This window comes from Sinohyriopsis cumingii, chromosome 7 (assembly GCF_028554795.1).
Source record: "Sinohyriopsis cumingii isolate HCF-2022 chromosome 7, ASM2855479v2, whole genome shotgun sequence".
Lineage (NCBI taxonomy): Eukaryota > Metazoa > Mollusca > Bivalvia > Unionida > Unionidae > Sinohyriopsis > Sinohyriopsis cumingii.
The window spans coordinates 15,112,665-15,129,741 of NC_142967.1; the positions used below are offsets into that span (position 1 = coordinate 15,112,665).

General features: G+C 32.2%; 1 protein-coding gene across 1 annotated transcript in view; it reads right to left on the reverse strand.

Annotated features, from left to right (window-relative positions):
• Window positions 1–17,077, reverse strand: part of LOC149794767 (mini-chromosome maintenance complex-binding protein-like) — a 119,286-nt gene that overhangs the window by 41,679 nt on the left and 60,530 nt on the right. Inside the window, exons 8-9 of the mRNA XM_089964403.1 lie at window positions 9,952–10,130; window positions 6,114–6,237 (exon numbers count right to left, since the gene is read on the reverse strand). Of these exons, the coding sequence (XP_089820529.1) occupies window positions 6,114–6,237; window positions 9,952–10,130 (303 nt within the window). The remainder of the gene's footprint in view (window positions 1–6,113; window positions 6,238–9,951; window positions 10,131–17,077) is intronic.

The window sequence follows — 17,077 nt, forward strand, 5'->3', positions numbered from 1 at the left end:
TATATGCAGTTTGTTAGGATCATAAATTACTGGCTGATCTGGGTATATGCAGTTTGTTAAGATCAACATGTGACAGATCTGGGTATATACAGTTTGTTAGGATCATAAATTACTGGCTGATCTGGGTATATGCTGTTTGTTAGGATCAATATGTGGCAGATCTGGGCATATGCAGTTTGTTAGGATCAACATGTGGCAGATCTGGGTATATGCAGTTTGTTATGATCAACATGTGGCAGATCTGGGTATATGCAGTTTGTTAGGATCATAAATTATTGGCAGATCTGGGTATATGCAGTTTGTTAGGATCATAAATTACTGGCTGATCTGGGTATATGCAGTCTGTTAAGATCAACATGTGGCAGATCTGGGTATATGCAGTTTGTTATGATCAACATGTGGCAGACCTGGGTATATGCAGTTTGTTAGGATCATAAATTACTGGCAGATCTGGGTATATGCTGTTTGTTAGGATCAATATGTTGCAGATCTGGGCATATGCAGTTTGTTAGGATCAACATGTGGCAGATCTGGGTATATGCTGTTTGTTAGGATCAACATGAGGCAGATTTGGGTATATGCAGTTTGTTAGGATCAACATGTGGCAGATCTGAGTACATGCAGTTTGTTAGTATCACAAATTACTGGCAGATCTGCGTATATGCAATTTCTTAGGATCATAAATTACTGGCAGATATGGGTATATGCAGTTTATTAGGATCATAAAGTACTGGCAGATCTGGGTATATGCAGTTTGTTAGGATCAACATGTGGCAGATCTGGGTATATGCCATTTGTTAGTATCAACATGTGGCAGATCTGGGTATATGCAGTTTGTTAGGATCAACATGTGGCAGATCTGGGTATATGCAGCTTGTTAGGATGATAGGATCAAAATGTGGCAGATCTGGGTATATGCCATTTGTTAGGATCAACATGTGGCAGATCTGGGTATATGCAGTTTGTTAGGATCAGCACGTGGCAGATATGGGTATATGCAGTTTGTTAGGATCAAAATGTGGCAGATCTGGGTATATGCAGTTTGTTAGGATCAACATGTGGCAGATCTGGGTATATGCCATTTGTTAGGATCAACATGTGGCAGATCTGGGTATATGCAGTTTGTTAGGATCAAAATGTGGCAGATCTGGGTATATGCAGTTTGTTAGGATCAAAATGTGGCAGGTCTGGGTATATGCAGTATGTTTGGATCAACATGTGGCAGATCTGGGTATATGCAGTTTGTTAGGATCAACATGTGGCAGATCTGGGTATATGCAGCTTGTTAGGATGATAGGATCAAAATGTGGCAGATCTGGGTATATGCCATTTGTTAGGATCAACATGTGGCAGATCTGGGTATATGCAGTTTGTTAGGATCAGCACGTGGCAGATTTGGGTATATGCAGTTTGTTAGGATCAACATGTGGCAGATCTGAGTACATGCAGTTTGTTAGTATCACAAATTACTGGCAGATCTGCGTATATGCAATTTCTTAGGATCATAAATTACTGGCAGATATGGGTATATGCAGTTTATTAGGATCATAAAGTACTGGCAGATCTGGGTATATGCAGTTTGTTAGGATCAACATGTGGCAGATCTGGGTATATGCCATTTGTTAGTATCAACATGTGGCAGATCTGGGTATATGCAGTTTGTTAGGATCAACATGTGGCAGATCTGGGTATATGCAGCTTGTTAGGATGATAGGATCAAAATGTGGCAGATCTGGGTATATGCCATTTGTTAGGATCAACATGTGGCAGATCTGGGTATATGCAGTTTGTTAGGATCAGCACGTGGCAGATATGGGTATATGCAGTTTGTTAGGATCAAAATGTGGCAGATCTGGGTATATGCAGTTTGTTAGGATCAACATGTGGCAGATCTGGGTATATGCCATTTGTTAGGATCAACATGTGGCAGATCTGGGTATATGCAGTTTGTTAGGATCAAAATGTGGCAGATCTGGGTATATGCAGTTTGTTAGGATCAAAATGTGGCAGATCTGGGTATATGCAGTATGTTTGGATCAATATGTAGCAGATCTGGCTACATGCTATTTGTTAGGATCAACATGCATAACAAATAAAGACTCTGATGTGCCAGTGTATTATGCAATGACTAGTCTAATTCTCTTGTTCGCAGCTGGACCAAACTTATGGGAAAGAATGCACTGTAATATCTTCCAGATGAATATGTTCTGAATACATATTACTAGTATTGGAGTTTCTGTATGCTTGATGCTATTAACTGTAAATAGGAAAAAAAGAAAGAAAACGAATTTTTACATAAATTTTCTAGCTACAAGACCTGGAACAAACACAGAGTATATACATGTTCTTATTTAGTATTTATCAATTGAAGCAATATTATCAGTCAGGAGTTAGGGTCCATTTCTTGCCAGAATCACAGCTGTCTTGTACTTGGTCATAACAGGTATGAAACACATCAGTTGAGTGATGCCAGTCTCTTTGCAGAATGAGGTGACCTCTCGTACCTTTACTCTCAAGTGAGGCCAAGATATACACAACTGAGTAACACCAAAATATATACAACTCAATGTCAGCACACAGTGAGACCAAGATATACATAATTCAGTGTCAGCACACAGTGAGAGAAATATACACAACTAAGCTATCAGTATACAGTGCGAGCAAGATACACACAACTCAGCTGTCAGCACATAGTGAGACCAAGATACACACAACTCAGCTGTTAGCATAGTGAGACCAAGATATACACAGCCCAGTGTCAGCACACAGTGAGGCCTAAACATACACAACTCAACTGTCAACACATAGTGAGCACAAGATACACACAACTCAGCTGTCAGCACAGTGAGACCAAGATATACACAACCCAGTGTCAGCACAGTGAGACCATGATATACACAGTCGGCACAGTGAGACCAAGATATACACAACTCAGCTCTCAGCACATAGTGAGACCAAGATACACACAACTCAGCTGTCAGCACAGTGAGACCAAAATATACACAACTCAGTGTCAGCACACAGTGAGGCCAAAACATACACAACTCAACTGTCAGCACACAGTGAGAGAAAGATATACAGAATTCAGTGTCAGCACACAGTTAGAGCAAAATATACAGAACTCGGCTATCAGCATACAGTGAGACCAAGATATACACAACTCAGCTGTCAGCGCACAGTGAGACCAAAATATACACAACTCAGTGTTAGCACACAGTGGGGCCTAAAAATACACAACTCAGCTGTCAGCATATAGTGAGAGCAAGATACACACAACTCCGAGTCAGCACACAGTGAGGCCTAAAGATACACAACGCAGGTGTCAGTACATGGCGAGACCAAGATACACACAACTCAGCTGTTAGCACAGTAAGACCAAGATACACACAACTCAGCTGTTAGCACAGTAAGACCAAGATATACACAACTCAGTGTGAGCACACAGCGAGTCCAACATGTAGAAAACTCATTATCAGCACACAGTGCATAGCACTGCGGATAGGACACATACTGCCTTATATACCTCTAGCAGATATTGCTTTGAGATGTCATAACAACCCTTGGAATTACTCACATTCACTAACACCATTTACTTGTGAAAGCAACTGATTTACCTGAGAGATTATTTATATAATAGCTGTGAAATAGCAAGAAATCGACAATTATCGTTCTCACAATGAAAACAAGCATTCTTTCATTGGACTGATGCTCAACTAGGCAAACTGAATTTCCAGGAATTCAAGACAGGACCATTTCTTCCACTGAACAATCCAGTGTTGAATCTTCTCTGATATTCTTCAGTCATGAAAAACTTCCCAAATTAGCTGCAGTGGTGGACATACTGGATGTCAGCTTGGCACTATTTTCATTTTATACAAAGTAGACATTGTTTGAGGTCTTTTGTTGAAACCCCATGTCAAAGTGATCATCTATTCAGGGGAAGTAGTGACAGTAAGATTTCTTGGACAGTCATTCTGGTTGCAATGTTGGATGTATGACTTCCACCATTTTCATTCAGGACCTACTAGCCATCACAAAAAGTCTACTGGTGAAAGCTCTATACTGATATAACCATCCAATAGGAAGGAGTACTGATGACAATGCTCCCATTCAGGACCTACTAGCCATCACAAAAAGTCTACTGGTGAAAGCTCTATACTTATATAACCATCCAATAGGAAGGAGTACTGATGACAATGCTCCCATTCAAGAACAGCAATAACAAGATTTTCAAGATGGCTGCTGTGATAGCCATTTTGAATGTCAGATCACCAGTTTTGTACAAGACCAACTAAATATCCAAAGGTTTTTAGTGAAAACTTCATGCTGATACAAGCAGCCATTCAAAAGGAATAGCATTAACATTCTAAAGATGGCCACTCTGTGGTGCATAATTGGATACAAGATTGGTACCATTTTTAATTAAACCAAGTCAATGACACAAGAATTTTTGTGATAATCCAACATCAATATGACTTTCTATTTGATCAGAGTTCCAATAACAAGATTTGTACTTGGCTGCCACATCATTACCATTTATCATAATAGTTCTTTCTGTGATAAGCCATGTTGATATGACCATCCATGTAATAGGAATAAGTATAAAAAGATACTCAAGACAGCCATTGTGGTCGGCATATCAAACGAAAGATAGCAATATTTTCATTTAGGCCCAACTAGACATCACAAGATGTCTTTAGTAAAAACCCAATTCTGATGCAACATCCATTCAGAAGAAGTAGCGATAACAAGATTTTCAAAATGACTGTCATGGTGCCATAATGGACGTCTGAATAGTACCATTTTTCTTTAGGACTGAGTAGACCACAGTAGCAATGTGTGTGAAATGTTTCATGGCAGTAGCTGTTTAGGATGAGTAGTAATAACAAACTTGTGTTAACAGGTGGATGGAAAACAGATGATAGACGAATGATGGACAACGGGCAATTCCATATTCTCTTCTGGTTTATGACCAATAGAGTTAAATTTACTAGTCTACCAAAACGTTCACTTGTCTCACACCTAGCTACGGGATTTGCTCAGTCCCGAACACCTGATGAAAACAGAAAATGAAGTACAAGAAAATAAACTTTCTGATGCATTCATATGTTGATTTTGTTATGGATATCTGTATGAACTATTAAAGTTATAATATAGTTTTATTAAAGTTATTTGGGTTCAAGACATTTATATTTTAAATTCTTTAATTCAGTGGCTGACTGGTCCTATAGTAAAGTATATGGCATGCACAATACATGTAAAGTTTCTTTCACAAATCTAGACTGATTGCCTAGGTCAAGACAACAACTATTTCGGTCAAGTATGCCATACATTTAGTTTTAATGCATCCCCATATAGCTGACTGACTTAATAAAATGAGAAGGCCAGATTATGACCAAGTTAGTTTATAATATCATGTTTCAATTTGTTTGAGAATCTTTTAATGACTAAGATTTTGTTGCTTTGGTGTGCATGTAGAGACTATAACCAAATACAAGCACCTCGTATGTTATTCTACAGTTTATGTCAGCTTTCTAAGATAGAGGAAATTGTGATTTATTTATAATTTGTTGGAATGGCAGAGTGGAAAACATTTGATTTAATCTGTCAATACCTATCAGATTATGCAAATTTATTCAAGGACTTCAGTGATATTCAAGGACTTCAATGATATTCAAGGACTTCAGTGATATTCAAGGACTTCAGTGATATTCAAGGACTTCAATGATATTCAAGGACTTCAATGATATTCTACTTTCATGGGATTACCTTGAAGAAAAAAAACTATTTGATTCAGAACTTTGATTTTTCAGAGGTGCTAGATGTTAGAACATAAATACATTAGAACCTTGATTTGGAATAATTTGGACAGTTTCCAGATTAGTATGAAATTGATGGTATAATTTAAAATATTGCAGGAATTCATATGCTGTAAGTTATTTTTAATTCTTTCACTTTGATATTAAATTGTATAAATGTATGTTTCAGAATTGAATACTTGTTAGGGTTTACTTTAGTCTGTTACTTAGTTTAAGTGCCTAGATGCAACAATTTGCAAACAGTCATATTCAATTCATATACAAATATTACATTAAATAAATCTTTTAACTTACACCGAAGCCAAGAGATGACAGAGCAAATATTCTGCAGCAAGACTATCTCCAAACAATGCATGCTCAAAGACAGACAGTAGTTCTGCCCTAAGGCTGTTTATCTCCAACTGAAGCCTACTCAAAGCTGAAAAAAAAATGTAACATATATTAGTATAGTATACCATGTATTAATATAGTATTCCATGTATTAGTATGGTATATCATGTATTAGTATCTTATACCATGTATTAATATAGCATTCCATATATTAGTATTTTATATTATGTATTAATATCATATTCCATGTATTAATATGGTATACCAGGTATTAGTGTGTGTGTGTGTGTGGCAGTTTATAGTGATGTCTAGCACCGGGGCACCATGCTGCAGAAATGTAGCACGATGTACCACCCAGTCACAGTATCCTGACACCAGTCCTAACACTAATCTCTTAATGCTGAGAACCTAGCGAGGCAGCTGTTAGTACCATTTTTATATGTCTTTGGTATGACTCGGCCGGGGTTCAAATCCATGGCCTCCTGCATTTGAGGCGGATGCTCCAACTAATAGGCCACCAGAGCGGTCTCCATGTATTAGTACTGTATACCATTTACTAGTTAATATACCATGTATTAGTATATTATTCCTTGGACTAATACAGCATACCATGTGTTAGTATACTATTCCATATATTAATAAAGCATACCATGTATCAGTATAGTATATCATGCATTAGTATAGTATGCCATGTATTAGTATAGTATGCTACATACTAGTATAGTAACCCACATTTTAATGTCATGTATTAACATACTATTCCATGTTTTAATATACTATACCATGTATTAATATAGTATGCCATGTATAAATATAGTATGCCATGTATTAGTATGGTATATTAAGTATTAATTTAGTATACCATGGATTAGTATATAATTTCATATGTTAATAGAGTATACCATGTATTAATATAGTATGCCATGTATAAATATAGTATGCCATGTATTAGTATGGTATATTAAGTATTAATTTAGTATACCATGGATTAGTATATAATTTCATATGTTAATAGAGTATACCATGTATTAATATAGTATACCATGTATTAGTATACTATTCCATGTTTTAATATAGTATTCCATGTGTTAATATAGTATGACATGTATTAGTATGATATTGCATGTATTAGTATGGTATACCATGTATTAATATAGTGTTCCATATATTAACATAGCATTCCATGTATTAGTATAGTATTCCATGTATTATATGTTTTTTCATGATGATCAATCATAATTTAAGCATTGCAATTGTGGTGTCACAAATTTAATACATATATTGTAACACTGGTGTCATAAATTTAATACATGTATTCTAATACTAATGTAAACAATTTAATACATGTATTGTAATACTGGTTTCATAAATTTAATACATGTGCTGTAATACTGGTGTCATAAATTTAATACATGTATTGTAATACTGGTGTCATAAATTGAATACATGTATTGTAATACTGGTGTCATAAATTTAATACATGTAATATTGGTTTCATAAATATATGTATTTCAACACTGGGGTCATACATCTAATATATGTATTGTAATATTGGTGTCATAAATTTAATACAATGTACGTTTCATAAATTTAATATATATATTTTAATATTGGTGTCATAAATTTAAATACATGATATGAATATGAATGTTTTCAGTTCAAATAAGAAATTGCAAGGAACTGTATATCTTATTTGCTCCCCATGCATTATAAATGTTTTCATTTTCAAAGGGAAATAATTCAATAATTCTACAGTCCTAGGATAATATTGTTAATCTGGTAAATACCAGAAAACGAGCATACAGAAAAGAAAGTACTCATGGGGCTTCAGGTGTATAGTAGCAAACTAAGCACATGCAATTCACGATAAAAACAATGGCCAAGAAATTAAATTTTTTCACTGGATGATAAATCTGTTTTACCTGTTTCATTTTAATTCTGTGATATCTTTTTTGCTTTCATTCCTTTTTGCTTTCTATCCTTAGTGTAATGACTCCTTACTATTCCATCTGTCGAATCTGCATCAATATCGAAACTCTCCAACATTTCATCACTGATGTTCTAATAGCCTAAAACAATTTCCAGGAATTAAAGACCACCTATTCTTTTCAACTGTTAAGTGCTAAAGCCATCTCTGATAATTTTAGCAATTAAAGGAGACTTTCAAAGTGGCTGCCATCTTTGGAATTCTTCTGGTGAAAATCACATGAATATGACAATCCAATCAAAATAAACCAGGATAACTAGAATTTAAGATGGCTGCCATGGTGGCCATAATGGATGTCTGATCAGTACAGTTTTCATTTAGGGTGATGAAAACATGAACTCTTGGTGAATACTCAATGTCATTATATATAGAAATAGTGATATAACAAAATTTTCAAGATGGCAGCTGTGGTAGCCATATTGGAGGTTAGATCAGCACCATTTTTGTTTATGACCAACTAGACCTTGGGATGAATGCATGAAAAGTTTTATGGCAACCTTCAAAGTTGGTTAGGAGGAATAGTGATGTCAGACAAGGACGAAAATGTGAGTCAAATATATGATTATTACAGATCAACCTCATTATAAAATGCATTATCCTTAACATACTTCTCTTTACATGTGAAGGAAAAACCAAATAAAAACCTTCTTCAATTTAAGAAAGCTCTAAAAACAAAGATAAGTCCATGTCTACAACATTAATCAGTTTGTGTGAAGTTTCAGCTTTCAAGAAATTTTTTGAGGGTGTGATACTGTTTTCATCTTTGGTTCAGCCATTTAGGAATCCAATTCTTTGTCAGACTGTTGTCCTGGCATTTGAAGGGTTAACTGGCCAGATTAAAGAGATACCAGATCTGTCATTATTTTAATAACTTTTGTAACATTAACATCAGACAGGGGTAATGAAATCAGTAAACTCTTATTCTAAGACTACCTCTGGGCAAAACCTTGCTTCCATACAAATGATAAATGCTGTCACATCAAGACTGGATCATGGGAATGGAAGCAACAGCTTAAAAAGAATTGCAGACTACACAATTTTTATTTTTTTTAAAAATTGCATTAAAAATACGAAGATACCTCTCTGTTATTTGATATTATTTCTTTTTTTTTTTCTCAATGAAACTTTTACAACTCTGTGGCATGCCATGCTTATTCTAAACCAAGAACTATTATGGGATAGTATATAATTATTTCTGGAAGGTCTTCAGTTTTGCCATAGATGGAATTAGAATAGTCTGAAACATAGTGACCAGTTCAACTGGATTTTGTTCATTTTCATGAAAAGAATTTTGAAGCAACTTGAATATTTAACAATTGACTGGTGCAGCGTAAGGTGAAAAAAAAACAACATGCCTTGTGAATGTTTTTACTCCTATTTTGGCCGATTAAATTACTTATTTTCTTTTTTGTAGGAATCAGTGTCTATTCTGTATAAACCCCACAAAGGAATGTCCAGTTTAAAACAATATCAATCCATAATAAATCTGAAATAACATCATAAGTTTATCTGTAAATGAAGCAATATAATTCAACTTATAATTTAATCACCAAAAATGACATTCAACAGAACAATGGAAGACTTGTATACCAATATATATTCCTGAATTTTTTGTGGGACAAAGGATTCCAAATTTCTTTGTGGGTCATCACATGAAACTACTTAGTAGCTCGCTTGAACAGTTTTATTGCAACCCTCTTTTGAATCCATCCTGTGAAAAAACTAATGGGCTGGTGTGGATTATTATTTTGCAAACCTCTCTTGAATTTATTCTGTGCATACAAATCGGCATGTGTGGATTATTGGTATGCAAACCTCTGTTGAATTCATCCTGTGCAACACTAATGGGCAGGTGTGGATTATTATGTTCCAATTTAAAAGACAGTACAACATGCAGACGTGGTACTAGAGATGGTGGCGGGGCATGAGCATTTTTTTCTTCTATAGGTTCTTCAAAGTCTGACCCTACAACCATTCCTTCTGTTTGTTCATTGCTGAAAAAAAGAAACAAAACAAAATGACCCAAATTGATTAGCAAAAGAAAATATGTCTTAAACAAGATTTGCTTTCCCTATCTCAAGCCGCGGCATTGCTCTGGAAGAATATTATGACGTCTAAATGCTCCGAAACAAGGAATCCAAAATAAAGCTAAGTTAATATAATTCATCCTAGTGAACATTTACAAGCAATGATTTAACAGAATGGTAAATATTGGCATAATAATGAAAGATTCTAATCAAATGCCATCATTCGTATTAAAATGTGGACACTTTTAGTCACTTCAAACAACATATATAAAAAGTACCATAAACAGTGCCTTACATGTCAGCATAAGGTAAATAGTGTTACTGTATACGTACATCTATCTTTCATGGATCATATGATATATGTCACCTTAGGGTAAATAATGTTACTATATATGTATATCCATCATTCAATAAACAGATGATATATGTCACCATAAGGTAAATAATGTTACTATATATGTATATCCATCATTCATTAATCATATGATATATGTCACCTTAAGGTAAATAATGTTACTATATATGTATATCCATCATTCATTAATCATATGATATATGTCACCATAAGGTAAATAATGTTACTATATATGTATATCCATCATTCATTAATCAGATGATATATGTCACCATAAGGTAAATAATGTTACTATATATGTATATCCATCATTCATTAATCATATGATATATGTCACCATAAGGTAAATAATGTTACTATATATGTATATCCATCATTCATTAATCAGATGATATATGTCACCATAAGGTAAATAATGTTACTATATATGTATATCCATCATTCATTAATCATATGATATATGTCACCATAAGGTAAATAATGTTACTATATATGTATATCCATCATTCATTAATCATATGATATATGTCACCATAAGGTAAATAATGTTACTATATATGTATATCCATCATTCATTAATCATATGATATATGTCACCATAAGGTAAATAATGTTACTATATATGTATATCCATCATTCATTAATCAGATGATATATGTCACCATAAGGTAAATAATGTTACTATATATGTATATCCATCATTCATTAATCAGATGATATATGTCACCATAAGGTAAATAATGTTACTATATATGTATATCCATCATTCATTAATCAGATGATATATGTCACCATAAGGTAAATAATGTTACTATATATGTATATCCATCATTCATTAATCATATGATATATGTCACCATAAGGTAAATAATGTTACTATATATGTATATCCATCATTCATTAATCAGATGATATATGTCACCATAAGGTAAATAATGTTACTATATATGTATATCCATCATTCATTAATCATATGATATGTCACCATAAGGTAAATAATGTTACTATATATGTATATCCATCATTCATTAATCATATGATATATGTCACCTTAAGGTAAATAATGTTACTATATATGTATATCCATCATTCATTAATCATATGATATATGTCACCATAAGGTAAATAATGTTACTATATATGTATATCCATCATTCATTAATCAGATGATATATGTCACCATAAGGTAAATAATGTTACTATATATGTATATCCATCATTCATTAATCATATGATATATGTCACCTTAAGGTAAATAATGTTACTATATATGTATATCCATCATTCATTAATCAGATGATATATGTCACCATAAGGTAAATAATGTTACTATATATGTATATCCATCATTCATTAATCATATGATATATGTCACCATAAGGTAAATAATGTTACTATATATGTATATCCATCATTCATTAATCATATGATATATGTCACCATAAGGTAAATAATGTTACTATATATGTATATCCATCATTCATTAATCATATGATATATGTCACCTTAAGGTAAATAATGTTACTATATATGTATATCCATCATTCATTAATCATATGATATATGTCACCTTAAGGTAAATAATGTTACTATATATGTATATCCATCATTCATTAATCATATGATATATGTCACCTTAAGGTAAATAATGTTACTATATATGTATATCCATCATTCATTAATCAGATGATATATGTCACCATAAGGTAAATAATGTTACTATATATGTATATCCATCATTCATTAATCATATGATATATGTCACCTTAAGGTAAATAATGTTACTATATATGTATATCCATCATTCATTAATCAGATGATATATGTCACCATAAGGTAAATAATGTTACTATATATGTATATCCATCATTCATTAATCAGATGATATATGTCACCATAAGGTAAATAATGTTACTATATATGTATATCCATCATTCATTAATCATATGATATATGTCACCATAAGGTAAATAATGTTACTATATATGTATATCCATCATTCATTAATCATATGATATATGTCACCATAAGGTAAATAATGTTACTATATATGTATATCCATCATTCATTAATCATATGATATATGTCACCATAAGGTAAATAATGTTACTATATATGTATATCCATCATTCATTAATCAGATGATATATGTCACCTTAAGGTAAATAATGTTACTATATATGTATATCCATCATTCATTAATCATATGATGTATGTCACCATAAGGTAAATAATGTTACTATATATGTATATCCATCATTCATTAATCAGATGATGTATGTCACCATAAGGTAAATAATGTTACTATATATGTATATCCATCATTCATTAATCAGATGATGTATGTCACCATAAGGTAAATAATGTTACTATATATGTATATCCATCATTCATTAATCAGATGATGTATGTCACCTTAAGGTAAATAATGTTACTATATATGTATATCCATCATTCATTAATCATATGATATATGTCACCATAAGGTAAATAATGTTACTATATATGTATATCCATCATTCATTAATCATATGATATATGTCACCATAAGGTAAATAATGTTACTATATATGTATATCCATCATTCATTAATCATATGATATATGTCACCATAAGGTAAATAATGTTACTATATATGTATATCCATCATTCATTAATCATATGATATATGTCACCATAAGGTAAATAATGTTACTATATATGTATATCCATCATTCATTAATCATATGATATATGTCACCATAAGGTAAATAATGTTACTATATATGTATATCCATCATTCATTAATCATATGATATATGTCACCATAAGGTAAATAATGTTACTATATATGTATATCCATCATTCATTAATCAGATGATATATGTCACCATAAGGTAAATAATGTTACTATATATGTATATCCATCATTCATTAATCATATGATATATGTCACCATAAGGTAAATAATGTTACTATATATGTATATCCATCATTCATTAATCAGATGATATATGTCACCATAAGGTAAATAATGTTACTATATATGTATATCCATCATTCATTAATCAGATGATATATGTCACCATAAGGTAAATAATGTTACTATATATGTATATCCATCATTCATTAATCATATGATATATGTCACCATAAGGTAAATAATGTTACTATATATGTATATCCATCATTCATTAATCAGATGATATATGTCACCATAAGGTAAATAATGTTACTATATATGTATATCCATCATTCATTAATCATATGATATATGTCACCATAAGGTAAATAATGTTACTATATATGTATATCCATCATTCATTAATCAGATGATATATGTCACCATAAGGTAAATAATGTTACTATATATGTATATCCATCATTCATTAATCATATGATATATGTCACCATAAGGTAAATAATGTTACTATATATGTATATCCATCATTCATTAATCATATGATATATGTCACCATAAGGTAAATAATGTTACTATATATGTATATCCATCATTCATTAATCATATGATATATGTCACCATAAGGTAAATAATGTTACTATATATGTATATCCATCATTCATTAATCAGATGATATATGTCACCATAAGGTAAATAATGTTACTATATATGTATATCCATCATTCATTAATCATATGATATATGTCACCTTAAGGTAAATAATGTTACTATATATGTATATCCATCATTCATTAATCATATGATATATGTCACCATAAGGTAAATAATGTTACTATATATGTATATCCATCATTCATTAATCATATGATATATGTCACCATAAGGTAAATAATGTTACTATATATGTATATCCATCATTCATTAATCATATGATATATGTCACCATAAGGTAAATAATGTTACTATATATGTATATCCATCATTCATTAATCATATGATATATGTCACCATAAGGTAAATAATGTTACTATATATGTATATCCATCATTCATTAATCATATGATATATGTCACCTTAAGGTAAATAATGTTACTATATATGTATATCCATCATTCATTAATCAGATGATATATGTCACCATAAGGTAAATAATGTTACTATATATGTATATCCATCATTCATTAATCATATGATATATGTCACCATAAGGTAAATAATGTTACTATATATGTATATCCATCATTCATTAATCATATGATATATGTCACCATAAGGTAAATAATGTTACTATATATGTATATCCATCATTCATTAATCATATGATATATGTCACCTTAAGGTAAATAATGTTACTATATATGTATATCCATCATTCATTAATCATATATTTTAAGTCAAAGATCATTGGCATCAGCCTTGTCTTCGATGCAAGCCATCAATAAAATATGGTCAAGGTAAATGATGGCTCCAGTGATTTTGTTGAAATTATTTCTTCTTTCCATCTTGGTGACCATTCCCTTTGACCTAATTACCCTAGAATCATAAGGTGCCTTTCTAGTCTCAAATATAAACCATCCACAAAGTAGGTTCATGGTTTGTTGCATTGGGCTAAAGTTTTAAAAAAAAAACGTTTTCTGTCTTGGAGTCGTTTTTTTTTACCTTTAGAACCCAAAATAACTGGTACCATCCTTGTCTTAAATGCAAGCCTCTTAAAATATTTAGTTTAGGCGTGTAGTACTCTACTTGTGTGTAATTTTGTGAAAACCGAATTTCTCACATTCCTATATGAATGATTATGTTTTGCAGTGTAAAACAATGGTTGAGGATATCTTTGTCATTCATGTGACTGCTGACTTCCATTACATGACCTTCAACCACTACCACACGGTGCATACAAACTGACAAAAACTCCACCATCACCAGAGCAATCCTTAACAAAAACCAACATGAACACATTTCCTTATTTCAATGAGGTTCCAATGAAAACAGGACACGTCACTCTAATCAGCTAAGTACATCTTCAGTAGTTCAATGGAATTGAAAAATACATCACTGCATTTATTCAATGATGCTGCCAGTAATTTTTTTAGGAGGGCCCTTGCACCTACTTCCTGAGGGGGAGAATCAAGGGGATTGATCAATACTGGAGAGGAGCTGATGAATCACAACTTTTGTACCCTATTTAAAAAGAACAGTTAATGATTTTACATCAAAGTTATCTGCATACCAAATAAAGATTGCTGCAATGGTTAATATTCTTGATTCTTATCATTCTGCTTCTTCCAAGCCTTTGAAAAGGTCTCTATAACCCTATTGTACCTGAACAATCATCAGTTTATTCACGTTTTCTCAAGAAATCAATGTCAATTCTGTTTTGTGAACTAAATCCCTGAGAGCTTTTCAATCTGATGTTTGCAATGGGAGAACCACTGTGACTGTGGCCAATTTAAACAAATCAGGGAACTGGTCTTTGTGTAATTCAAACATATTTTTCCACAATTCAATTACATTGTTCTTAGGATATTTCTTTTGTATGATCACATTTTTTGTTCCAAGGCTTTATGACAAGGTTGCAGTCTTTGATGAACATATGTAACCTAAGCAACCATTTTTGTTAGAGAATTGATTATCTGTCTTATACTCTCGACACCATAGACACGGCCATCGGTTTGTGCAACATCTTCTGTTCAAGTCAGAACATGAGAGCATTCCTACCATAGTACTGACTGTACAGATGATCTTACTGTAAAGAAATGGGTTATCTTCCATAAAACTCACTTCTTGTTAAGCTCTATAAATTACAGTTATAGCTGATCAATGAATCAGTTTGTAATACCCCTCTAGGAGACAAATAAGAACTTCACGATAGTTTCTGCAAGACCTAAGCAGATCTCCATCATACACGTTTGTATTTAAACACTAAATCATATAGCAGATTAGCATCACTGGCAAAATGGACAACTAAGACTTATTTTAACAAACTAACTTTTAGACTTTAATAAAAAATGAAACAAATATATAAAAAAATTCACACATTGGGTATAACAAGCTGTAAGAACCACAAATAATTAAATAATAATAATTAATTAATTAAATATAATCGGAGTGACCTTTACCCCAATGTTAAGGGAATTTGCATGACTAATGATTTTTTTTTGCAGAATCGTGTGATCCAGTGGCCTGGCAACATCTCAGATTATTTATTGTTCAAAATTCCTATTCTTATTATTAATTACGAATGGGTATAACAACTCAAGATCAAAGATGAATTAAGTCTTTAATTTTGGCTTTTCTCTAATACTGCTATGGATAAAAGTGAACTTAGTTTCCTTTTTGACTGTTCTAGTCATTTTATGGATGACATGTATATTTAGTCTACTGGGTGCTTGATCTTTGCCCATGACTGAGGATAGAGTTTTAGTGCATACATGGTTTTTGTCAAGTTTGGGAGTTATAAATAGATGTTTACTTGGGTTTGAGTTCAAAACCTAGCCCTGATTATGACCTCAGAAGGTTCTAGAAGCAACTTGTTTACAGTTTAGGTGTAATTTTCCATTGTTTTTTTTATATAGAAATGTTATCACAACATAGGTCAAGGAGAGTGTATATACGATAGAGATCAACAGTATTCATTCCTCCTTTAAGTTCAGTCCCTAG